This window comes from Nerophis ophidion, linkage group LG10, assembly GCF_033978795.1.
Source record: "Nerophis ophidion isolate RoL-2023_Sa linkage group LG10, RoL_Noph_v1.0, whole genome shotgun sequence".
NCBI lineage: Eukaryota > Metazoa > Chordata > Actinopteri > Syngnathiformes > Syngnathidae > Nerophis > Nerophis ophidion.
The window spans coordinates 40,495,926-40,522,563 of NC_084620.1; the positions used below are offsets into that span (position 1 = coordinate 40,495,926).

Below are 26,638 nucleotides of genomic sequence, written 5' to 3' on the forward strand. Positions count from 1 at the left end.
TGGATGCCATGTTGGCGGATGAAACAAATGCAAATGTTGGATTTAGGTGTAAGTTTTCTTTTGTTCTTTTGTAAGTACTTTCATTGAGCAGTGAACTTTGCTGCTTAGTCCAAACAAGGGCATTCCATGGTCTTTTTTAAGCAGCGGTGACCTCTGGGGTTGGAAACCACAGCGAAATGAGCGGTTTGCAGCCTGCACAGCAGTTCCATCCTGACACGTATTTGTATCTGTGCCAAGCGCATGCTGAAAGAATAGCTATACCAGCTTAGGCGTGGTATAGCTGGAAAAAAAAATAAGGAGGAGCAAATACATCACATTTTAAGGTCTCACATAATTTTATTGTCGTTTTTTGTTCAAAGAACTTGACAAAAATATCAAACATTTGCAGACTTCAACGACGCCACGAAGCGGGATATCACATGATGATCACCACAGCGCCACAGAGTGGGGAAGGAGAGAATAAAGACTCCTTACACAAATCACCACTTCATAATCGTGACAGATTGGAACATTGTCTCTTTAGCTGCTCCATCCTCACATGTATAAAACTATAAACAATTTTTTTCATATATAAAATAAAATCAACATGTTTGTTTTTTTCTGTACATTGTATTTGCGCGTTGACGTCAGGATGAAGAACACTGTGGTGAAGTACATCCATCCACATTCACCTGCCTCCCTTGCTGTCCTCAACACATGAGCCACCAGCGGAAGCAGGGGTTGATAAAAAATAAAACAGCATGAAGCTCCTGTATTGTCCTTGGTCACATAAAAGTTCAGTGTTCGTGAAGAAACATGGCAGCTGTCCTGTCAGCATGCACCCTCTCGTCACTGGATGTGCACAATCAATGTGTTTTTTAACCCTTTGGCCTCTGACTTCATGCCTCAGACCAAAACTGGAGTGATGTCCTCCACCAAGTCCTCTGCTTGATGGCTCTTCTGTGTTTTGTCTTCCTCCTCCTCGTCCTCCTCCACCTCAGGGTGATGTTCCTCCATGGCTGCCTCCGACGTGCTTTTCTTCACCTTCACAGCAACCCCCTCATGAGTCTTTAGCACCGAGCACAGCTCCATCTCGTGAAGCTCCACGTCAAAGGGGGGGGCGGGCGGCGTCGACGTGGGAGACTTGCAGTCGGTGCAACCCTGGGAAGAGTAGAGAAGAAAAGACATTAGAATTTATCTTGACCGAGCAAAGGTCAGAGTGGAGTGGAGCGGTCACTCACAGAGATGTTGATGGCTCGGGGCAGACGACCTGTGCGCACCCATGGGTGCACCTGGCTGAGCTCTCTCTTCTGGTCTTCTGTGAATCGAGGCTGGTGCTTCTGCATGTTCCTCAAGTTTTCGCGATCCTCACGCAGCACCGCGTCCATGTCCCTGTAACGCAATAACGGATTATAGAGCTGGATCGTGCAACTTATCAACGTGCGACTACAAGGGCTGTGAATCTGTGGGCACCACACGGTTCGATTTAGAATCGATTCTCGGTTCAAAACGATTCTCAATTCAAAATCAATACATTCCTCCATAAGGTAGATTAACAGCTGTGATACATTTTTATATTACTTCAAAGAAAACTAGTTTTGTTGGATTAATAAAATTAAAACATTCTATCCAAACATTTAATAAAGTCAAAATAAATAAAATATTGTCTATAGTAAATCTTTACAGCAGGTACGATGATTTCAATGCCAACAATGTGATTTCCCTGAGTGTCTGGACAGGACAAACATCCATCCATTTTCTACCGCTTATTTCCTTTGGGTCGCGGGGGGCGCTGGTGCCTATCTCAGCTACAATAGAGCGGAAGGCGGGGTACACCCTGGACAAGTCGCCACCTCATCACAGGGCCAACACAGATAGACAACATTCACACACTAGGGCCAATATTTTAGTGTTGCCAATCAACCTATCCCCAGGTGCATGTCAAAAAAATATATATTTAAGATTTTTTAAAATTGATTAAAAAAACACGATTCATTCGAAAATTTATTTTTTATACCCCTCCATTGCATTAACTGTTCCCTGTTTTACCTGATAGGTAGCTGGTAGGTCATCATAATTTTGTTGTCTGTGTTGGCCATCAGCAGCCAAATGGGGTCCTGCAGGACACACTTGATGAACTGCTCCTCGCCGCCGTCCCCTCCGGCGCTTCCACCGCTGCCCGCCGGCTGCTTGCGGGCATGGTCGTTCTCTAATGAGTCAATGCTGCCAAAATATTTGCTGGTGTGGCTGCCCTGGCTGCTGCCTGGATGGACACCGAATTAACAGTTAGAAAGCTGGAAGCGTGATATGAAGCGATGGTGTTGGTAATCCACTTACTGGTGCCACTGGTTCCAGAGGAGCAGCATCCGTTGGACCCGGAGCCAGAACCTGAGGACCTCGTTCCTGAGGACCCTGATCCAGAGGCCGCTGAGCCAGTGCCAGAGCGGGAGTCTTCTTGTAGCAGCAGGTCCAGCAGGTCGCTGGAAGTTGACATTGCGTCGTTGTTGGACTCATTGGCTTCCCCCTATGAAGGAAGACGGTGAGTGTGAATGTTTGTCATCTATTTAAATCATTGTAAGAGTCGTCATCTGTGCGCTTACAGTCTCATTCTCCTTGGTGTTGTCATCAGAGCTCCTCTGGTTGGCTGAACTCTGCCCCCCAGCTGTGACCCCTTGTACAGTGGGTGTGGCTTGTTGGGAGGCAGTGCCAACCTCTAAACGGTTGCTAGGTGACTCCTCCAGCTGCAACAAGTTGAGGGGGGAGGAGCACCGAGACTGAAAGAGTGGCGACCCTGCGCCCTCGCGGTCTGCAGGTATTTGTGTGTAGGACTGCGGGGTGCTGCTACGAGACTGCGCGCCTGTGCCAGGCACGCATACCGGGTTGGGAACGACTGAGGAGACAGGGACTTGGACAGGGACTTGGACCGGGACCGGGACTGGGACAGGGGCGGTGCCAGGGTAGTTAAAGTTTGGATTGAAAAACGGTACAGGTGTGGTGCCTTGCTGAGACATGGGCGCCCCCATTTGAGGGAACATGTAGTTCGGGAGCACAAAGGCCATCATGGGCGGCACCATCTGGGCAGGGGGGAAATGTGATGCGTCTGGTACAGGCTGAGGGAGTGGCGGGTAGACCGGGTAGATCGGAACCATGCCAGGTGCAAACGGGGTGGAGGGAATGTTGGGCTGAGAGCAAACAGATGGCCAAGAGGAAGAATTGGTCAGGGCTCCAAGGGGCATGTTGAAGGGCCCAGACGCCATGTTGGTTCTGGGGTCTCGACACATCCCACTTGGACCCGCAGAGCTGTGCTGGTCAGAAGACTCCTGGTGCTTGAGTCTTTTGCCACCACGACCACGTCTGTGACTGGAGCCTACCCCTGCGGCCGGGTAGTCACGAGAGCAACGCACACCTGAATAAAATGAATTGGAATTAGTTTTATGTGATTTTCACAAGAAGAAAAGAGTGAAATAAAGAGAGGGCTACCTCGCGACAAAGGGTTGGCGCCGGGGGTTTGGCAGCGCACAGTCGAAGATGCAGTCCTGTCGAAGACGCGCAGCTTACTGAGATCCTTAAATCGATCAAGGAAGGCCTGCTCCTCTTGCTGGGTGTGCGCAGAAAGCACCTCTTTCGTCAGACCCAAGCGGCCGCCCTTACTTGCTGGCCCTCCGACACTCCCGCTGCGCCAGCTGTCCCTATCTGGCTGTGTGACTTGAGGGGGCAGAGCTTTGGTGGGTGGAGGAGGAGGAGGAGGCGGAAGAGTGATGGGAGGGGGACCATTAGAGGGAGGAGTTGGGGCGGTGTTAGTAGGAGCGTGTGTAGGAGTGGTAGGAGCCTCCTCCATCACGATGTCTGCCAGGTGAGAAGACAACACAAATGAGTTACAATCCATTCAAATGAATTGAATTAAAACTTCAGTTGATGACTACCAACCTGACTCAGGAGGCTTCTTGTCCCCAACGTGCACAATAGTGCTGCTAAAGCTGCACTGGGATGTGATGGAGACGACGCTCTCCGCTTTCATGGCCAGCGCCAGTGGGGGAAGAGGGGGATGTTCGGCCACCAGTTTAACTGAATGAGAAAGTGACAGATGTGAGATACATGACTTCCCCACAGATGAAGGTGCCGTCGGTTGAAGTCAATAATGCCAACCTTTAGCGTTTCCGACGATGTCCTGCTGTTTGTCCTCATCAGATGCCGAAGAAGAGGAGCCACACTTCCTTTTGACCGTGTTAGGAATGTTACAGCTCTCCAAGTACCTGGAGAGAATAGTCAAGATGCTTACCACAAGAGTCAAATGAGAAGCAAATCCTTGGAGATTGGAAGCCGCTTTAGTACCTTATGATGCTGTCCAGACAATTGATCTGCTGGTAGGAGTACCCGGGTTGGGGCTCTTTCTGGACAAATGGAGCGGGTACCATGTCTTTGAGAGGTTTGGTCACGTCAGCAATTAGACCACGGATTGGGTCGTTGTTTATGGCTTTCAGTCGACTGCTTATGCCAGCTAAAACAAAACAAAAAAACACTTTAGACTCCCTTCTGCCAGCTTTTGGTCTGAAGTACATAGGGCTGCATGCAGTTAGAGATTATTTAAACAATCAATTAGTTTGTTTGATTAATCGGATACATGAGACTTTATAGCCTCAAAGAATATTCAAAGGAAAATAGATTAAAAAAAAAAAGGAAAGCATTCTTTTTTTGTAACAAATGCACATCAACATTGAACTTGCACTTTTAATATGTGCGCATTAATGATAATAAAAAATAAATCTCTGTGTACGCCACCACACAGATCATAGCCCCCAAACATCACCGCTCTAGTGCAAACTATATTTGCGTATTTAATGATCAGGGCAATTTGTGCGGTCAGGATTTTATACATTTTAGTTACACTCATTAAACAATTATTCGAAGCAACAGAAAATAAATCAAAGCTTGTTTCTAATCAAATTAATCCATTTAACCGATTGAATGTGGCAGTTCTAATTAGGTCGTCTAATATTATTACCTGTGCTGGTGTTTTTTCTGGGTGCCGGCTTGTTGCGAGACTCGATAAAAACCTGCTGCCCGTTAGTCTTGACCATGTGAACGTCTTTGCAGATCTGCTGGAAGGTCATCTGGAACAACCAGTGCACGAAAACAATGTTAGCGGCACAAACGCATGAATGGCACATTAAGTACAGTGACACTTTGACGCCCAGGCATTTAACCCTTTAGACTCACAGGCTTGTGTAAAACAACTGCTGCCGCTGCGTCGTCTATGGCGGGGCCATTGCTATCACTGGAGGAGGCGGCTGAGGCACTCGGGTGCTGCGGGTACGAGCGGCGCGAGCCCCGTGACCCGCTGGACCCCAGCGAGCTGTAACCCTGAGATCCGTTGCTGTGCACCGGCTGCACCAAAAGACGGTGGATCCGCTCGCTGAGTTGCACAACATCTGGCGTTGTGACGCGGGGCTCACAATCCTGTGACGTGAACACATCCTCGTTGAGTGGGCTCCTGGAAGAAAGAGAGTGTGGTGCCTTGTCATTCATTGTGCATCTTAGTGCACATAAACACTGTCAGTCTGCGAGGAGGTACACTTACGTTCTGACTTTGTGGCGGCCGACGATGAAGGCCACTTTGCGGCTCCAAGGATTGACAAATGACGACCAGCTGGTGTCAATGGTTAAGTATTCCCCGTTGCGAGCGCACATCCTCAATGGTGCATATTCGAATGGCTGCCCAGCAAACTGAAAGACTGGAGGCAACGACAAAGACGATAAACATGCGTGCAAAGTTAAGAAGGGATAATAGAAGATGAATTAGGCTTACTCTTCTCATGTATGGCCACCATGGTCGGCCTGTCTTCAGGGTGGATGTAGAGCAGAGTTGGGGTTCCAACCAAGTCTTGCGGCAGATAGCCTAGCAACGGCACAGCCCTGCATCGAGACCAGATTACCTTTTATTCATTGGCACATTACAAATAAAACTACTGTAGAACATCACTACGGTATATCAAGGAGACAAAAGCGGTTGTAGAACCAAAAATAGCCATTACTTGTTCAATTACTTGTGACTGCCCAGAGACAAGGTGATTGGGCGAAAATAATGGACTTTTTTTTTCACAGGCCCTTGGATAATACTGATCAAGTTAACAATACTAAAACACATTGACATAGAAAGGCTGATATTTAAAAGAAATTACCCAGTATGTCACAGCGCACATTCCACATTCCAATATATCCCTTTGGGTCGACCATATATCAATTAATTTCGACTTAAGTGGGAAATAGTTTGTCGACATGGATAGGGTGACGACATAAACAGGTTCGACTTAAATGGGTTTCACTGCAAATTAAATGTAGAGCTTTGTCAAACAAGCGCTAGTTCAGGAAGTTAGGAAAGTTGGGAAACTGACCTCTCGTCCACTTCCTGGAAGAGACAGGTGGGTGTGTGACTGGTGGTAAAGATCCTCTTGTCTGGAGGAATCCGAGGTGCTAATGAGAAAACAGAGAAGGGAGGTGGAAAAAAGGTTCAGACCCAACCAAATGCCTCATGTTTTATACAAATGCATACATAAAAATGAAATGAATCAGACGACTTGACGCCTGTGCTTAGGAAGATGTTTAAAATCTGTGAGATTGGATCGCATGAGGGTAGCACGTGAAGTCTTCTACATTTACACAAACTCGATTATATTCTAGAACTGTGAGTGTAGGGTTAGTATGACACTATATTCATTATCAGTGGCTCCTAATCACAATAAGTTACTAGTGTTTTTGATAATTATTTCTTCTATAAACACTGATTAGTGAACAACAGCTTGGATGTATATAACTTATCAGATAAATATAGTACCTTCGTATCCAGAGTGGACCCTCTCTGCAATTAGCAGACAACAGGGCTGGGGGTCAGCAGTATCCGAGTCCCTAATAGTGAGCTGGTAGGGCGTCAGGCGAAAAGGATAATAGCGCATCCCGCTACCACGTGTCTGATCGGCGCTGATTCTGCAGAACATGGACTTCTCCTGAGTACAGTCCACAGCAGGCGAGGCTGAGTGGAGCAAGGAGAGGGTCAAACCAAACTGCACAAGCATATGATGACGTTTCGGATTGTTCCAGACAGTAAAGGTGGATCATGGTACTGTGGCGTTTCATCTCACCAGATCCAATGCAGGAGGCCCAGAGGGGAAGGCGGCAAGGTGCTGTGCCGCTGTAGAAGGTGCTGACGTCTTGTGGGGCCAGAAGCTCGGAAAACATCTTCCCCTGGAGACATTCGGGCTTGCAGCGCAGCACAGATGATCCCTGGGGTGACACGTATACGACCCGACCCGACAGGAAGGACACTGCCATTGAGAAGGTGTCCTGTGAGGAAAGGAGTAGCAGAATTTAACAAATGAATATTTGATTGACTCCTCAATTCCTTGTTTTAAAGAATTGTAGGTGAGCTGAAGAAGGAAGAAAACTAAAGTTCAAACTTACGGTGTTCTTCAGGGTGTACTCTGAAGTGATGTTGTCAAGCTCCTCGATTGTGAAGGCAGACAAGTCCAAACTGCAACCGTGACACTCCTCCACACTCCACTGGTGATAGTACTCCTTGTTGGCTGCATACATGGACATAAGGCATGGCATACATTAGCTTTGGCCCAAGAGGAGGGGGTAAAAAAAAAAAGCATGATAAAATCATTATCTCACCTCGCACTTGTCTGACACACTGCAGGGCGTATTTCAGCGCATTTAGAGTGCTGGAGTGGCTTTTTGACTTGCGCTCGGACGGCATGCGAAGCTTTAGCTCTTTGATGGCCTTCATGAGCTCCTTCTGGGTCTGGACCCTCGCTGACTGGTTGCTGCTGCAGCCAGAGGTGGAAGGTGGGTCGCGCTCTGAGCTGGTGGACAGCAGGCTGTAGGCCAGGGAGCTACTGGGGGGTGACAGGCTCTGCGAGATGGAGCTGCATAATGGTGGAAGCATTAGAATCAACACTTCAAAGATGAAAATGTGACTAGTGTTTCGATGGTAAATAGATTAGACTTGTGTAGCGCTTTGACACTATTTTCACATTCACACACTGATAGATGTGAGCTTACCTCTTGTGGCTATCCATCATGCCGGAGTCCTTGCCATTAGACGAGCTGTGAGAGCTGCGTATGGACTGGCCCCCGCGGGAGCCGCTCTCCCTCTCTGTGCCGCCCTCACTCTCCCTCTCACCAGAGTCGTTGCCACTGGACAGCCCATCCATGTCGTCCGAGTTGAGCCCCCTCTGGTCTCCAGATCCAGAACCTCCACTGGGGGATAAGCCACCACCATTGCTGATTCCCTGCTCCGGAGTGGAGACATCTGCGTCGGTGGTTTGTACAGAGTTTAACCCTTTGGACTCAGGCTCTTGATCTTTGTCTTTGTCTGCAGCCCTTGACACTCGCCCCCGGGTGTTGCTGCTCGCCACTAATTGAGAGACGTCATAACTCATACTAAACTTGGATGAGGCCTGATGAAGGTGTCAGCCAAAGAATAAGTGGAATACTTTCAACTTAGGTAGGACTACTATGTACATATAAGTGAATCATGGTGTTGGTCGCTTGTGATTAAAACTATGGGGAGAATACCATGGTTTCTTGAATAAAAATATGGATGGAAACCCTTTGTTGTATTGATATTCAAATAGTTGTATTTCTGTTCATGAAACAGCCTTGGCACAAGCAGACCAATGAGAGGAAAGAGATCTTCTTCGGTCTCGCCTCTTGAGATGTGTTGATGGCAGTGTGAAGGCCACCTAAGACAAGAGAAAAACAGAGAATTGGACACAGAACCAAAAGGCTAGGGGCTATGATTATGAAAAAATGTGTAATGTTTAGGGTCTTCAAAGGACTCTAATGATGAAAGCAAGTGTTGATCATCAGACACCGTAGTTATACAGTGTTGTTTGGTAGACAGACCTCCTTTGTCCATCTTAAATAAAAAAGGCCTTAGAGAACCAAAGGCCCCTTTTTAAGCAGCAAATACGTATGCATGCATCTCAATATAGAACAGGTGGACATGCGCTAGTGCCTGAGTTAAGTAGGACATTTGTCAGTTTTAATAGCTTAATCCACCCCAAGGACAATTTAAAACAAACAGGGGCCATGTGTAGTACATAATCTGCAGGAGCTCTAATAAACTGGTTTGTTTCTGAATAGTATCCACAAGAATATATCTGGCCATTGCCTACGCAAGTAAAAGACTAGTGCTATTTATTTCTTCAGTAGCCTCATAATCCTATAAAGCCTACAGGTGCAACGGGGAAGACGAACGTCACGCCTTTCAAATGTATACTCTCACATGGCCCAACGTCTCAAGCTTTAGGTGCACAATCTAGTCAGAGCGGTTTAACCTAAAACCCTGCACTGACCGCACAAACGTACAGGCACTTCCCGTTGTTACTTGTAATGCCTTGGCAGGTTTCAGATTGCTCAGTAGACCTGACAAGAGGATGCCAAGTGACCAGGGTACCTCACAGAACCGACATTACTTTGGAGAAGGTGCTGCAAAGAGAAATATTGTATCAATTGCTGCTGGTTTCTGTCCCCTGTGAAATGCTAATGAGCATTCTGCTTGGTCAGATGTATTATGCTCACTCACACATGACGAGGTGCGAGTTCTACAGTTGGACCAGAGAAAATGAGCAGTTACAGCTGAGAGATCTAAGTAGACTTCAAAAGGCAAGTATCAATGCAAACTAATAAACAACTAATAAGTCCTTACTAGCAATGCTGTTGATATATGACTTTGTAGTAATGCAAAAATAACTGGACCTTCTTAACCCTTTTCTGCCTGCTGATAGGGTTTTCTTGGCCTATTGAGCATGCAACAACTGTTCTCATACATACCCACGCCCACACACCGTTTATGACAATGTGACACCAGCACATGCAGAGAACACAACAGGACACTTGACTTGGAACATACTTCCCTGCCGCAGTGTAATCAGGCTGCATGCAAACAGCTCAGCTCCTTTTATATATATATATATATATATATATATATATATATATATATATATATATATATATATATATATATATATATATACACACCATCCTGCACCATTTTACATCTATTTGTACGTTTTAACGCGGACCTCCCATGGTTAATAAAGTAACCCTACACATACAGCCTTTTTTTCCTGCATACATTCTGCACGTGTACTTGGACGTGTTTGCCACAATGCAAGAACTGCCCCGGATTGGCTCCCCTACAGGGCCAATCAGTGAGCAGGCTGTGCAGAGGTCTGCCTGTGCACATTGCCAGCTGCCTGTCATTGGCTGCTTTAAGCTCCGCCCCCACGCTCATCTACAAGAGGCCATGTGTCAGCTGATGCGAGGCCAGCGTCTGGCAGGGACATGCTGCTGCCTTTCTATCATCGTTTCATACATTACGTCATAATATATATATATATATATATATATATATATATATATATATATACATATATACACACACATACGTACATACATACACTATATTTATAACTACACATTTGTGTATATATAATATACACACACATATATACATATATTTTTTGTAATTAATCACATGAGCATATTAATTAACATTTACAATTATTGTGACACCTCCTTGCATGTGCAAGCATCCAAGCAAAACTTACTTAAAGCATTTAAAAAAAAAAAAACAGGACTCATTCTTTTAAAACGTTTTAAGAAAGCTGTTAAGGTTTTAGTAGTGGCCAGGAGGGTTTTATTGATGAATAGAACAAAAAAATTAGACTGAGACTTCAAAAGAAGCAATTTGTATGAACTCAAGCAGTTGCTTGCTTGCAAAAACAACATTAGTGTGAAAAATTGCAGCTCACATCATTTGAAATTGAATACAGATAAACTTAGAGTAGGGGTGTCAAACATATGGCCCGGGCCCGCAAACAGGTTTTTTTCCGGCCCTCGGAATGAGTTTGTTACGTATAAAAATTTGCCGAATTTTTTGAATAAAACAAACCGCTGTTCTAAATGTGTCCACTAAATGTCGCAATAGCAATTCTTTATATCTTTGAAAAAATAAACCATATGATGTTAGTGCACCAGTCGAGGAAAATGAGAAAACTACATAAATAAGATATTTTAGTTTGATTTTGATATTTTTTTTTTATCTTGCTGGATTAAAAAAAATAACACCAATGATTTGACTGATGAACATTATCACATCATTTATTCAGAAAGTGTGAATAACGACAAATAAAGATAGAAAACTATTAACTGCATAGATGTCTGTCTATCTGTGTTGGCCCTGTGATGATTTGGCATCACCTCTAACCGCTATACCGATCACCACAAAAATGATTCCCGGGCGCGGCATCCCTGCTACCCACTGCTCCCCTCACCTCCCAGAAGGTGAACAAGGGGGTGGGTCAAATGCAGACGACACATTTCGCCACACCTAGTGTGTGTGTGACAATCATTGGTACTTTAACTTGAACTTAACTTTAACTTGTCCAGTGGTATAGCTCGGTTGGTAGAGTGACCATACCAGCAACTTGAGGGTTCCAGGTTCGATCCCCGCTTCTGCCATCCTGGTCACTGCCGTTGTGTCCTTGGGCAAGACACTTTACCCAAATGCTCCCAGTGCCACCCACACTGGTTCAAATGTAACTTAGATATTGGGTTTCATCATGTCAAAGCGCTTTGAGTCACTAGAGTAAGGCGCGATATAAATACAATTCACTTCACTTTACTTCACTGCTGCTTGAATGCAGCTGAGATTGCGCGACCCCGAAAGGGACAAGCAGTACAAAATGGATAAATGGATGCAAGTGTAAAAAAATATATATGATATGTACATTTTCAGAGTGTGCATGTTCTAATTTTAAACAAAGAAAACAATCTAAAGTTGTCTTTATCTTTAAGTTATCGAGCCATGATTTTACCAGTGGAGTAGATTTTCCGATCTAAAATGAGTTTGACACCCCTGCCTGAGAGTGTGCATTTATAAATAAGGATTGCAAGCTATAGTAGCAATAATATATTATTATATTAATAATCATTACATACATTAATATATAGTTAAACTTCACTTCACTACCGCCCGAATGCAGCTGAGATAGGCTCCAGCACCCTCCCCCCACCCCCATAAGGGAAAAGTGGTACAAAATGGATGGATGGATGCAAGTGTAAAAAAAACATTATATTTAAATTTTCAGAATGTGCTTGTTCTATTTTTAAACAAAGAAAACATTCTGAAGTTGTCTTTATTTTTAAGTTATCGTGCCGTGATTTTACCAGTGGAGAAGATTTTCCGATCTAAAATGAGTTTGACACCCCTGCTTTAGAGTGTGCATTTATAAATAAGGATTGAAAGCTATAGTAGCAATAATTTAATGTTATATTAATAATCTTTATATACAATATACAAACTAACTTGACTTCACTACCGCCCGAATGCAGCTGAGATAGGCTCCAGCACCTTTATAAGGGACAAGCGGTACAAAATGGATGGAGTGACTTAGTGTAAAAAAAAAAAAATACGATATGTACATTTTCAAAATGTGCTTGTAAACTAAGAAAACAATCTGAAGTTGTCTTTATTTTTAAGTTACCGTGCCGTGATTAGACTTTCTGATTTAAACTGAGTTTGACACCCCTGGATTTATAAATTAGGATTGAAAGCTATAGTAGCAATAATATATTATTAAATATAGCAATTTAAGTGTGTCTAACTACTAATGATAATTTGCACAATCGGCACATTTTCAAAAGTGCCATATTTCCATCAGAGCAACAAGTGTTAATATTGTGTGCAAACTGTACTAGAAAGAAAACACTCATATATTTGATGTTAAAAGTGCATGATTTTTACGATTGATAGTTTTCGTCAAGGATGTTAAATACTGCTTTTATTTTTATCTGGGTTTTGTGTCTTGCCTTTTGGGCAAAGTCGGTCTGTAGCTGAGATAGGCACCAGCGCCCCCTGCGACCCCAAAGGGAATAAGCAGTAAAACATGGATGGATAGAGGGTAGGTTGCAGTGTAAGCCTTGAGCTGCACATCAGCCCAGCCCCACTGTTCACTCGCCATTGGCACCAGCAAGAAAACCAGCGTCAACTTGTGCACTTGTGTTAGTGGATCAGATTTTAGGCTGCTATTATTAACCTATTAACCATTTGTGACGAACGGTTTTTTTTGTTTTTTTTTTCTGTCGACTGGTGTGACCTGACAGTATCGTGCGTGGAAACACACACCACTGTTTTGACGATTAAACGAGAGTGGGCGTGCAGGTACAGAGTGTCCTGCACAATGCAAAGTCAGCATGCCAGTTGTAAACAAAACACGCACACACAGATCCGCCATGATGAGACAAACACCTCGACGACTTTACACACTTGGTATGAACTCACTGATTATACCGCAACACAACGTACCTTTTTATTTCCGTCTTTTTAAAGGAGATCCGTCGACGTTGTATTCCAGGCTGAGGTGTCCAGAAATGGTACCACTACGTCGTATATCCCAAATGGTATTGACGAAGACTTGGAAGCAGCGTCTTCTCCCCTCGACAGTTTTTCTTTGCTACCCCCACACCCTTTCGACACTAAACAGGAGAGCACACACGCAGGAACACACGTGCCCGTGCATGGACTCTGCGTGGGCTCGCCTCTCATTGGCGGAGGAAACGCCCCAAGCCGCGCCCACATCAGCCACCAAGCCGGTTCTATTGGACGAGGGGCGGGGGGCGGAGCTTGCAGCACGGGGCTCTGGTCACGTTGCGGGCTGCCTGCTCCTGTGTTCTTTGCTAAACATTGAGGACACGTGAAAAGGCGGGACAGCACTTCCCCGATGCGCCGTAGTGCCTTAAACGGGACGCAATGCAACTTTAAACAACTACCAACAAGCACGTTTACTTCGAACACAGCCATACTGACATATTTTCTAGTTTTAATAACGCTGTCACGTGACTTTACTCACGCGTTCACACGTTTCTGGAGGAAACACATCCAACAGGCAGTTTCTGCTGCGCGTCTAGTGGCAGCTTTACGGCGAGTGCGAGCACATTTCAACGTGTTTCCAGGGCGCTGACGTCATCTGTCCTGCTCGCCCTGTCCAGAGTCACATGGCAAACGGTGTGGTCCTCCTGTGGCGGTAAACAGAGCAGATGTAGGGCAGTTCAGGCCACATGCCATCGAGTTAATAGGCGACATGCCATCGAGTTAATAGGCGACCGATGTGCTACTAAACTACAACTAGCACGTTGTAGTTGCTTGCTGTCGACGTCATGTTCTCTTATTTTGGAACTTTGAAGACACGCACTGCGTGAAAGAAGGAACGAGCTGCACACAACCATTTTCAAGAGTCGCTGTGATTTCGTTTGCACATTAATACCAGTAGGGGACATTTCACCTCACATCAATTGCATCCACACCAATGTGTTTCTGTCCCATAAGCAGAGTTCTGCTCACAGGAGCATATTTAGTTGTTTTGATTAGTCAGCTACTAATGCGGCGTTTATGTAGCAAGTGCTACATACTTACCTACATGTACACTTGGCTAATTTATACTATATCTATACCTAAGTATGATTACTTTTACATATATATTGGTATATGTATACACAGTATATTTGAAGAGTATTCCTACTTAAAGGCCTACTGAAACCCACTTCTACCGACCACGCAGTCTGATAGTTTATATATCAATGATGAAATATTAACATTGCAACACATGCCAATACGGCCTTTTTAGTTTACTAAACTACAATTTTAAATTTCCCGGGAGTTTCGTCTTCGAAACGTCGTGTAATGATGACCTTTACGCAAGATGTCACAGGTTTTTAGGAAGTATGAGCGCTGCGCACACACACAGCTAAAAGTCGTCTGCTTTAACGGCATAATTATACAGTATTTTGGACATCTGTGTTGCTGAATCTTTTGCAATTTGTTCAATTAATATTGGAGAAGTCACAGTAGAAAGATGGAGTTGGGAAGCTTTAGCCTTTAGCCACACAAACACGCGGTGATTCCTTGTTTAAAATTCCTGGAGGTGAAACTTTCCTATGGATCAGAGCGCAGTCAAGCCAACATGGATCCCGACCACATGTCAACCAGCAGGTTTCGGTGAGAAAATTGTGGTTAAAAAGTCAGTTCTTACCGGAGAAAAGCTGAGCTTGTGCCGTCCATAGCTGCCGTCAACTCCCCTGAGACACTGCGCGTCAAGACACCCGTGGAGACACCCTTCCGACTATCAGGTAATATTAAACTCACTAAAACACTAGCAACACAATAGAAAGATAAGGGATTTCCCAGAATTAACCTAGTAAATGTGTCTAAAAACATCGAAATCCGTCCCAATGCAATCGCGTTTTTTTTTTTTTTTTCTAGTCCGTCGCTATCAATATCCTCAAACACGAATCTTTCATCCTCGCTCAAATTAATGGGGAAATTGTTGTTTTCTTGGTCCGAATAGCTGTTTTTGTTGGAGGCTCCCATTAAAAACAATGTGAATATGTGAGGAGCCATCAACATGTGACGTCATCGTCTGCGACTTCCGGTAGAGGCAGGGCATTTCTCTTAGCACCGAAAGTTGCAAACTTTATCGTGGATGTTCTCTACTAAATCCTTTCAGCAAAAATATGGCAACATCGCGAAATGATCAAGTATGACACATATAATGGACCTGCTATCCCCATTTAAATAAGAAAATCTCATTTCAGTAGGCCTTTAAAACTACACCCACAACATAGGTATTGTTACTTACACGCTTATTTCAAGTATTTTTGGCTAGTATACTTACATTGTAGTCTACCTAAGTGTTTTTGGTTACTTACACACTGATAGTACACATACAGTATATCTGACTAGTATGCTTTTAAATTGTACATCTATGGTTTCTTGCATACTTACAATAATTTTTGGCTAGTGTACTTACTTTATACTGAAACCTACAGCATACCTAAGTATGTTTGGTGACTTACATATTGACCAAACAAGTACAGTATATTAGACTAGTATATACACGTGCATTAACGTATGGTTACATACATACCTAGTTACAAGTTTACTTGGCTATACGTGTTATTATACCTATATCTGAGTATATTTGGTTACTTACATACTGACTGTACAATAAGTATATTTGACTAATATACTTATTTTAAACTACACATCCAATATGTAAGTCACCAAACATACTTAGGTATGCTGTAGGTTTCAGTATAAAGTAAGTACACTAGCCAAAAATTATTGTAAGTATGTAAGAAACCATACATGTACAAATTAAAAGAATACTAGTCAAATATACTGTACTTGTACTATCAGTGTGTAAGTAATCAAATATACTTATGTAGACTGCAATGTCATGAAGCTAATTTGATTTGATTGTAACTTTTCTACATCACCAGCAGATTTGGTCAAATTTTCAGTAGACCCATGATAAATTCATAAAAGAACCAATCTTCATGAATATTTTTTGTGACCAAAAAGTATGTGCTCCAATTAGTCTATCACAAAAGAATAAGAGTTGTACAAATTATTGGAAACTCGAGACAGCTGTCTCTCCTCTATGGTTCGCAATCAAAGCATGAGAGCGCCCAAACAGATTTGATCTCCTGGTGTGACTGTAACTTTTTGGATCTAAATGTATCTAAAACCAAATAATTAATTATTGATTTTAGACGTAAAAAAGAGTGCATCATACATTAAAAAAAAGTTGACATTGTTTTATCATATATTTGGGGACCTTTTTTGAAGACTAGCTCAAATTTAATGTGAACACAGATTTTATAGTGAAGCAAGCACAACAGAGAATTCATCTTCTCAGAAAAATTTAATTATTTCTCTGTCAGGCCTGTTATACTCTGACATTTATTGAGAGTCTTATGTGTGTTTCTCTTATTTGTTGGTTTGACTGTCTTTCAATTAAAGACCGAAACAGCCTGTCTAGTATTGTTAAGTCTTGCTCTAAGATTACCGGCGTAAAACTAAGAGACTTAAACTTCTTCTGCAACCAGCAAGTCCTTTGAAAAGCAAAGAGCATTTTAGCCTCCCCGAGCCATATCCTTGCGGGGGAATTCTCTCTGTTGCCCTCAGGGCGATGTTATGCCCTTTGATTAAGTAAAACAAATCACTTTTCCAAATTATTCATCCCTTCTGCACTCAGACTCTTAAACTCTTAATTTTTTATACTTAATTTTATTTATTTATTTATTTATTTTAAATGTATCATTGTATTGTTTATGTATGTATTGACCTTTTTTTTTTTATTGTGAGCCATCTAGACTTTGTGAACTACAAAAACTTGTTGCTCAAATTGAATTGCTCCTTGAAGGATTAGTAAAGTTGTATGAATTAAATTGAATTGAAAATTATGTTCTTAAACTTTTGACCACGACTGTATATATACATTCTCACATATTCTCATATATATGAGAAAAGCTATATATCATATATATGGTTTTTATACAATGCATTTTTTGGTTATGTCATTATGTGTTTTTAGTTGTGAAACACTGTTGAATTTAAATATGCGTACAATAATTCATAATGTTGGTTATAGACAACATACTTTTTTAACCCTTTATTCATTGAATCAAAAATATTGCAATTCAATGATTCAGTACATATAAAAACAGCTTAAGTTATGGATAGAGCAAACAATTATTTTCAATAAAAGAGCAAAAGTAAAAACTTATTTTTTAAACATTTATATGCCCATACAACAATATTTAGCATAGTGTTGAATTAAATTATGGAAATAACTAAAACAATGTACTAACATGTGAAAGAAACTGTTCTATATATTTCAATCCATCAAAGTTGACTTATATAGCCCTTAATCACAAATGTCTCAAAGGGCTGCACAAGCCACAACGACGCTCTGATCCCACATCAGGGCAAGAAAAAAACTCAACCCAATGGGAACAATGAGAAACCCAGGAAAGGAACGTAGATGTTGGGAACCCGGTGCAATGGAGTGCATATGGGTAATAATGTAAGAGTCCAGTCCATATTGAGGCCAGCTGGGGGTCTTCTTGCATGTAGACACGTCGCAACGCAGACACAACACCGACTGAAGCACAGAGGAGTGGTCCATCCTGGGTCCCAACTTGGAACAGCGAGCGCCTCCTCTGTGAAAACTGATCTGTGGCTACATGGTAACCTCTCCAAGCAGGAGAGGGGGTCGGAGCAGAAAAGAGAGAGAGAGCAGATCAACTGTCAACTGATCAAAGTGTTTAATTATAAGAAAAAAATATATCTGCATAATGTATATGAGGCTCCTACTTAATGATTTAATTATGCGAATCATGACTTATTAACATTTATTCATTCACGTGAACTTTATTGACTGTATCCCAGGTGCACTCGGGAGGGGGGAAGGGTACCCCTTGGACAAGTCGCCAACTCATCGCAAACAAGGAAGAAATGTGTGGTGAAAATATTTTTCTAGCAGGACATTTGAGTGAGGAAAAAGGAAACATTGAAATCCAAGATCGAGATGCAAAAGATAGAGGTGGGATTTTGGAGGAAGATATGGAAACGGACTGGACTAGAGTAGAGAGTGAAAGAAAAGGTAGGGGAAGTAAGGAGAGAAGAACAAATTTCAAAATAGCTTACAAGGAAAATATGGAAGGAGATGCCAGGAAGAAGACTATGAGGGACGAGTACAGTCAACCTAAAGTTTGAAGATGAAGTAGATTTTTCGGCAATTAGTGCACTGACACCAACTGAGTGAAGAAGAAAATAGGAGATGATGAAATGGTGAAAGTGATAAAATATGGAAATCTCCTGTAATTTTTTTTTAAAAAAAGCAATGCTTCTAAAAACATTTTCTAGGAGGGAATGATAGAAAGCAAAATTGTGGGTGAATGGAGAGAAACAGGAGAAGGTGTGGCGACTGGAATCCCTGTAAAACCGAAGTGAACCAAAATGTTGGTAAGTTTTAGCTCTTCTTCCTGCGAGGCCGGCGCTGCCACCAGTTCAGCCTCCAGTGGAGCCGCTACCACCTTCAGCTCCACCTCCTGTTTAGCATCCAGTGGGTCTGCTGCTGACGCCACCTTCAGTTCAGCAGCCAGCTCGCCTGCCACAGAAGCGCCCATCTGGTGTTCGCCCTCCTCACCTGCTGCAAGACCGCCCTCCTGACGCCTGCAGTTTTCCTCCTCGCCTGCCGCAGCAATGGCTGTTCCTTGGATGCTCCCGCGCCATCAGCAGCAACGCCCAGGACCTTGGCGGGGATCTCCGCAGCTGCTGGGGATAGGTTCACACTGTGGTCATTCCAGGGACGCCTGGGTCGCCGGCTGTGGAAGTGTTCTACTTGCCGCCACCACCCGACTCTTCCCCACTGGCTTCAACGACACATGGCCAGGCGACCCGTCGCCAAGTCCTCGCTCCACTTTACCTTGACTTTGAACATGTTCTTTTTGAGTTCCTGGGACATCTGGAATCCATCCCTTCAGGAGGAGGGCCTAGGGGGGTACTGTAATGACCTCTGAGCTCTAGGTCATGTCTTGTTTAGTTTTGTGTGTACCTCCTGTGTTTTGTGTTCTTATTTTATTCCCACTTCCTGTCCTTGGTCGCGCGCAGTATGTCAAGCTTGCCCCTGACAGTTTGTCTATGTTTTAGTTTTGTCCTCTGCATTTGTCTGTTTCCTGTGTTTAATATTTCCTGTCTTTTAGTTCCTGTCAAGTGCTCTTAATTTGCCAGCTTCCTGTCTTGTTCCCTGAGTGCTGTGTTCCTCCTCAGTGTGTTTAGTATTTCCTGTCCTCAGGTCCTGTCTAGTGCTCTTATTTTGTCAGCTTCCTGTGTTGTTCCCCGAGTGCTGTGTTCCCCTTCAGCTGATTGCCAATCAGCCGGCTCCTATTTGTACCTCCTTTGTCTTGTGTCAGTTGCTGGATCATTGTATTGTCATTTGTATTGTCGTTGCCTCATGTCACTCTTGTGTCTTTGCTACCTGTCGTGTCTGGCATCATTTCAGCTACTACCTGTCGTGCTACATCTTGTCCTGGTCGTCGTAGCGGTAAGCTGTTTTTGTTAGCCATTAGCTATTTCCAGTTTTTCTGTTTGTTATCCTCTAGCTTCCATGCTAAAGTTCCTTTTTGTTTCTTATTACCTTCTAAGCTTAAGGCATTTGGTTTATTATCCGCCCACGTGCGTGCTTTTGGTTTGAACCCTTTGTTTGATTTTGTCTTAGTATCTTTATTAAATCATGTTTGCTCACTCCATTCCTGCCTCCATCTCTGCATCATGGGGTTCGACACCAGATAATCCTGACACAGTAACTTCAACCCTGGTTGCTAGTTTCTCTGTTCAGTTGCAGGTTATTAGGGGTGACATTTTTCACCTGCCGCTAATGACTGTACAAACCAATCTCACGGCTTTGTCACAGTGTTCTGCGCTGTTGCAGCTGCACAAATTGAGAGGTAGTGTCACCCCTAGCAACAAAGAGGATTTAGGGAAAACTGTTACCGTGGATGTCATGTCAGAGGAGGAGGAAGCCATTTGAGATTTGCCTGGTATGTATTCAACAACCGTAAAAGTGCACATTTGTTTTCATTAATTCATGTTTTTACACCGTTTTATGTATTGCATTAATGTGACCTGTTAGCGTTGTATATTTGATGGCCATGTGATGGGGGATGAGCTAAGAAGACGCCAACAAGGAATCGTTGAACAAAAAGCTTTAGACTAGAACTGCAGCTTCCAGGAGAAAGAGTATGGGCCTGATCACTCCTCTGTTGTCTTCTTGGACAACTGTCCTTAAATAGCCTTGGGGCCAGCCAGTTTGGACAGCACCTAGTTTGTTGCTTAGCCAGTCAACCTATTTCCTGCGATAAGTTTTAGTTGGGTTACCTCCAATCCTATCCTCTACTCCTACTTGTGAGGGCTTCCTACCAGAAGTTGCTAATGTCTTTACACTTCCTCGTAAAATCCAAACCTGCATTCATGTAGGATTCCAATTTCCTGGGGGGAAAGGCCACCACTCTGGAGAGCTTGTGATGGACATGTGCACATTTGAAGATATCAAAGGGCTTATTTCCTTAGTAGAATAATTAAATGATTCTGTGACCAAATACAAACACATGCCAGCTCACAATCATATGGTACATGTTACAATTCACCACATAAGCACAAAATAAACATGCTATAGAGTGTCATCTTTGTTTGTGATGTTGTAGATGTTCATTCCAAATATATTAAAGAAATTATAATAACATTAAACCAATGATAATACAATCAAAATGTCTATATGAAATAAGACCCTGCCTGCACATTTGACAAATAGCAGTGTACAGACAAACTCACCAATTGAGTGCAAGAATGATTACCAAGGTGTGAGATGCAACCAGAGAATTATGTTCTATAGCATGAGCCAGAAGTGTGAACATCTGCCAGGAGCTAAAAATGGTTCCCATCCTGGCTCCTGGTTACAGCTGAGATATTCCTGAATAGTCCTTTTTTAATCCAGAATATCTTGAAAAATAAATGGCGGTATGCAGGTCCAATGAAATGTCACCATGTTGGTCTTAAAATATGTATGATTCAAAGTTTGCTTTGGTTGATTACATAACTGCAGCTTTATCAGCAGTTATAAGTACTATATTTTTTAAAGGACTATGAAATAAAGTGGTTAGTGAACTGAGAAAGTCCCAGTATTTTTTTTTCATGCAGATTTTTGCTGATTCTTAAGGAAACAGTTCACTCATTTGGAAAAATATCCATAAATTAACCAATCGCAAATGTACCTCAGGAAAGTGTTTAGTTAAAGGCCTACTGAAACCCACTACTACCAACCACGCATCTGATAGTTTATACATCAATGATGAAATATTAACATTGCAACACATGCCAATATGGCTGGTTTAGTTTACTAAATTGCAATTTTAAATTTCCCGTGGAGTTTCTTGTTGAAAACGTTGCAAAATAATGATGCGTGCGCGTGACGTCACGGACTGTAAGGAAATATCAGCTCAGCACCACTTACGGCTAAAAGTCGTCTCTTTTCATTGCATAATTACACAGAAATTTGGACATCTGTGTTGCTGAATCTTTTGCGATGTGTTCAATTTTTAATGGAGACTATAAAGAACAATGCTGTTGGTGGAAAGCGGTGGATTGCAGCTGTCTTTAGGACCGAGACACAGACGGTGTTTCTTTGTATTTAACACAGAGCGGTCAAGCAAACATGTTTCTCTACGTCAACCAGCATTTTTTTGGATGGGAAAATTGTGATATAAATCTTACTGGAGACATCATTGGATTATTGTTCCTCCTGCAGTAGCTGTTTGAAATGCAGCTGTGAGCTTGGCTCCTCGGCTTCTCTCTGAGACACTTGGTGTTCACCGCAGCCATCCGACCTCGAGGTATGTCTTTACAATCTCACTAAAACACTATTGAAACAATAAGCAGATAAGGGATCTTCCAGAATTATCCTAGTAAATGTGTCTAATTACATCTGAAACGCTCAAACTGCCGCCACCCTTTTTATTTTGTTTTATTATATGTATTTTTTTCTAGTCCTTCGCTATCAATATCATCATCCACAAATCTTTCATCCTCGCTCAAATTAATGGGGAAATTGTCGTTTTCTCGGTCCGAATAGCTCTTGCTGCTGGAGGCTCCCATTAAAAACAATGTGAGGACATGAGGAGCCCTCACCCTTGTGACGTCATCGTCTGCGACTTCCGGTAAAGGCGAGGCTTTTTTATCAGCACCAAAAGTTGCAAACTTTATCGTGGATGTTCTCTACTAAATCCTTTCAGCAAAAATATGGCAATATCGCGAAATGATCAAGTATGACACATAGAATGGACCTGCTATACCCGTTTAAATAAGAAAATCTCCCTTCAGTAGGCCTTTAAACTTACTGTTAATGGAATTGTTAGTAATGATGCTTCAGAAACTGCCAATGAATTGAACTCATATTTCATTAATTCTGTTCAACAACTTGCAGCCAGTTTGATACTAAAACCGTGACCATGCAATGATACAAAAGGTTCACTTAGACTTAGACAACCTTTATTGAACCACAAGGGTAATTCTCAGTATCCGTGTGGTCAGAGTGTCTGCCCTAATATCGGTAGATTGTGGGTTCAAATCCCAGCTGAGTCATACCAAAGACTATAAAAATGGGACCCATTACCCCCCTGCTTTGCACTCAGCGTCAAGGGTTAGAATTGGGTGTTAAATCACCAAAATGATCTAAATCTTATCTTGAATTGTGACAACAGTGTGTTCAAATAACCAGACGTAGTAAATTGTGATTTGTGTGGGCCACAATTGTCTTTTTTGGGTCCACTGTTTTCAGTATGTACTGTATATAATTGACTTCCCTAACATTTTCAAAAATTAAACAAACAGTTAGCTGAAGTATCAACATGGCTTCAAAATAACTGTTTAACCCTAAATTATAACAAAACGGTCCAAATGTGTTTCTCTTTGTAAAAAAACAATCATTAAATGAAATCCAGGTCAACATTAATAAATGATAAATGATAAATGGGTTGTACTTGTATAGCGCTTTTCTACCTTCAAGGTACTCAAAGCGCTTTGACATTACTTCCACATTTACCCATTCACACACACATTCACACACTGATGGAGGGAGCTGCCATGCAAGGCGCCAACCAGCACCCATCAGGAGCAAGGGTGAAGTGTATTGCTCAGGACACAACGGACGTGACGAGGTTGGTACTAGGTTGGAATTGAACCAGGGACCCTCGGCTTGCGCACGGCCACTCCTCCACTGCGACACGCCGTCTCTAATCAAAATAAAAAAGAGCAGTTCAAATAATTTAAATATCTAAGTGTTACGTTGGACCCTAGGCTAAGATTTGATGGCCATACAAAACAAATGACTATGACCATGAAAATAAATATGAATAGTTTCAGGATGATTAGACCTAATCTGTTTAAGCTGCACAAGTTTACATGCATGCAGTGCTTTAATTAGTCTGGGTACAGGTCATGAAATGTGTAGCGAAGCCTATGTTGTCATCATATAAACAAACACCAAAGATATTTGACCAAAAAAACAATGAAGAATCATCACTGCTGTATTATCGAAAAATATAACATGAGTTTTGATCTTTTTTTTTTAATTTTCTCATTTTAAAAAGCAATTGTTAAGTTTCTTAATGGATTAGCCCCTGATGTGAAGTGAAGTGAAATGAATTATATTTATATAGCGCTTTTCTCAAGATATGTGTAAAGAAATACAAAGACAAAGTAGTGAAGGTGTGCGGACTCGAGGTGTGGAGTGAAAAGGTGTCGTACGACTCTGGGTCGGTCTGCGTTCTCAGTGAAGGCCTCAGATTTTTGGAACTCTCTGCCACTGGTGTTAAAGTCACAGTCGGACAGTAATGTTTTCTCCACAAAACCGAAGAAGTGGTTTAAGGAAAATCAGAAGTGTGAGCACTACAGTAGAACTGGATGTGGTAATGGACAACTGGTGCCAATTATTTTCTATGCATTTTTATTTTGTGCTTGTCTTATTCCTTTTGCATAGTTGTCACCCTTCTTCACTTTTCTTTAAAAGTCTAAAACCAGGGATGAGGGTTGCAAATAAGCCCATGGCTCAAAGTCTTATGTACTTTAACATCGGTTACCTATAGGTAGCAATGTTTAATTGTACTGTCCCTGTCAAATAAAGCAATGAAATACAATTCAATAGTTCAACTTGCTGTGAGGAGTCAGCTTTGGCTCTACCTGCTGGCTGCAAAGTGGTTGTGCTCTGTCTTTATTTAACTGCAAATGGGAACCTAAGATGAGTTTAATATCCATTTAAAGGCCTACTGAAACCCACTACTACCGACCACGCAGTCTGATAGTTTATATATCAATGATGAAATATTAACATTGCAACACATGCCAATACGGCCGGTTTAGTTTACTAAATTGCAATATAAAATTTCCCGCGGAGTTTCTTGTTGAAAACGTCGCGGAATGATGACGTGTGCACGTGACGTCACGGACTGTAGAGGACATATTAGCGCAGCACCATTTGCGGCTAAAAGTCGTCTTTTTTCATCGCGCAATTAAACAGAATTCTGGACATCTGTGTTGCTGAATCTTTTGCAATTTGTTCAATCAATAATGGAGAAGTCAAAGTAGAAAGATGGAGTTGGGAAGCTTTAGCCTTTAGCCACACAAACACACGGTGATTCCTTGTTTAAAATTCTTGGAGGTGAATCTTTACTATGGATCAGAACGGTCAAGCCAACATGGTTCCTGACCACTTGTCAACCGGCAGGTTTCGGTGAGAAAATTATGGTAAAAGTCGCATCTTACCGGAGATCAGCTGAGCTTGCGCCGTCAGCTGCCGTCGACTTCCCTCAGAGACTGGCCTCAAGACACCCGTGGACAAACCCCTCCGACTATCAGGTACTATTTATACTCACTAAAACACTAGCAACACAATAGAAAGATAAGGGATTTCCCAGAATTATCCTAGTAAATGTGTCTAAAACTCCTGAATCCGTCCTAATGCAATCGCCTTTTTTTTTTGTAACTTTTTTTTTTTTTTTTTTCTAGTCCTTCGCTATCAATATCCTCATCCACAAATCTTTCATCCTCGCTCAGATTAATGGGGAAATTGTCGTTTTCTTGGATTGAATAGCTCTTGCTGCTGGAGGCTCCCATTATAAACAATGTGAGCACGTGAGGAGCCCTCACCCTTGTGACATCATCGTCTGCGACTTCCGGTAAAGGAAAGGCTTTTTTTATCAGCACCAAAAGTTGCGAACTTTATTGTCGATGTTCTCTACTAAATCCTTTCAGTAAAATATGGCAACATCGCAAAATGATCAAGTACAACACATAGAATGGACCTGCTATCCCCGTTTAAATAAGAAAATCTCATTTCACTAGGTCTTTAACCCACGTCATTAGGGTCTAAATATTATGTATTGCATATGATTTTTTTTTTGGACACTCAGTTCTGTTTTTGCACTTCCTGGTTTGTTTTCGTCACCATGCCAACTCATTGATTTTCACCTTGCCCTCAAGTCACGCCCCTGTCCTCAGCTCTCACACCTGTTAGTAATGATCACAGTTATTATTTAAGCCACATCACCCATCTACCTTCATGCCTTGCCACGCTTTTTATTATTCTGTCCATGCCACGTAAGTTTTTCTGGTTAGTTATTAATGCCACAGCGCAAATGTTTTTGTTTCATGTTTATAGTTTACAGCAGGGGCGCTCACACTTTTTCTGCTGGTGAGCTACTTTTCAATTGACCAAGTCGAGGAGATCTACCTCATTCCTATTTATAATTTATATTTATTTATTTATAAAAGAGACATTTTTGTTAACAAGTTAATGGTGTTTAATGATAATACAAGCATGTTTAACACACATAGATTCCTTTCTTTCATGAAGACAAGAATATAAGTTGGTGTATTTGATTCTGATGACTTGCATTGATTGGAATTAGACAGTGGTGCTGATAACGTCCGCATTGTCAAATGGAGGAAAAAAAAAGTCCTCCTTTCTGTCCAATACCACATGAAAGTGGTTGGATTTGGCATCTCCTTTGTCCAACTTGCATACTTGTTTTTAAACACTTAGTTATGAGAGTAGCATATGTGTGTGGCCCTTTAATGTCTGGCAGCAGGTGAGTGACGTCAGTGAGTGTGCGGGTGGGCAAGCAAGTGAGAAAGCGGTCGCTGAGGGCGGGGGAGAAATACATTGGCATCAAACTCCGTAGCTTGCTGGCTTGTGCA

General features: G+C 42.4%; 1 protein-coding gene and 1 long non-coding RNA gene across 2 annotated transcripts; one reads left to right on the forward strand and one right to left on the reverse strand.

Annotated features, from left to right (window-relative positions):
• Positions 1-316: 316 nt before the first annotated feature.
• per1b (period circadian clock 1b) lies at positions 317-13,566 on the reverse strand. The gene is made up of 20 exons (XM_061913738.1): positions 13,352-13,566; positions 8,038-8,720; positions 7,648-7,901; positions 7,435-7,556; positions 7,116-7,317; positions 6,812-7,006; positions 6,372-6,450; positions 5,786-5,892; positions 5,558-5,711; positions 5,197-5,470; positions 4,982-5,090; positions 4,312-4,477; positions 4,126-4,232; positions 3,907-4,044; positions 3,460-3,825; positions 2,580-3,385; positions 2,317-2,503; positions 2,029-2,242; positions 1,221-1,371; positions 317-1,140 (listed from the first exon to the last, which is right to left on the reverse strand). The coding sequence occupies exons 2-20, from the start codon at positions 8,415-8,417 to the stop codon at positions 886-888; spliced, it is 4,266 nt and encodes a 1,421-aa protein (XP_061769722.1). The 5' UTR covers positions 8,418-8,720; positions 13,352-13,566; the 3' UTR covers positions 317-885.
• Positions 13,034-20,168, forward strand: LOC133560820 (uncharacterized). Its single transcript, XR_009808524.1, has 3 exons — positions 13,034-15,040; positions 15,106-15,171; positions 18,278-20,168. It is a non-coding gene; the product is annotated as an uncharacterized LOC133560820 (long non-coding RNA).
• The last annotated feature ends 6,470 nt before the right edge of the window (positions 20,169-26,638 follow it).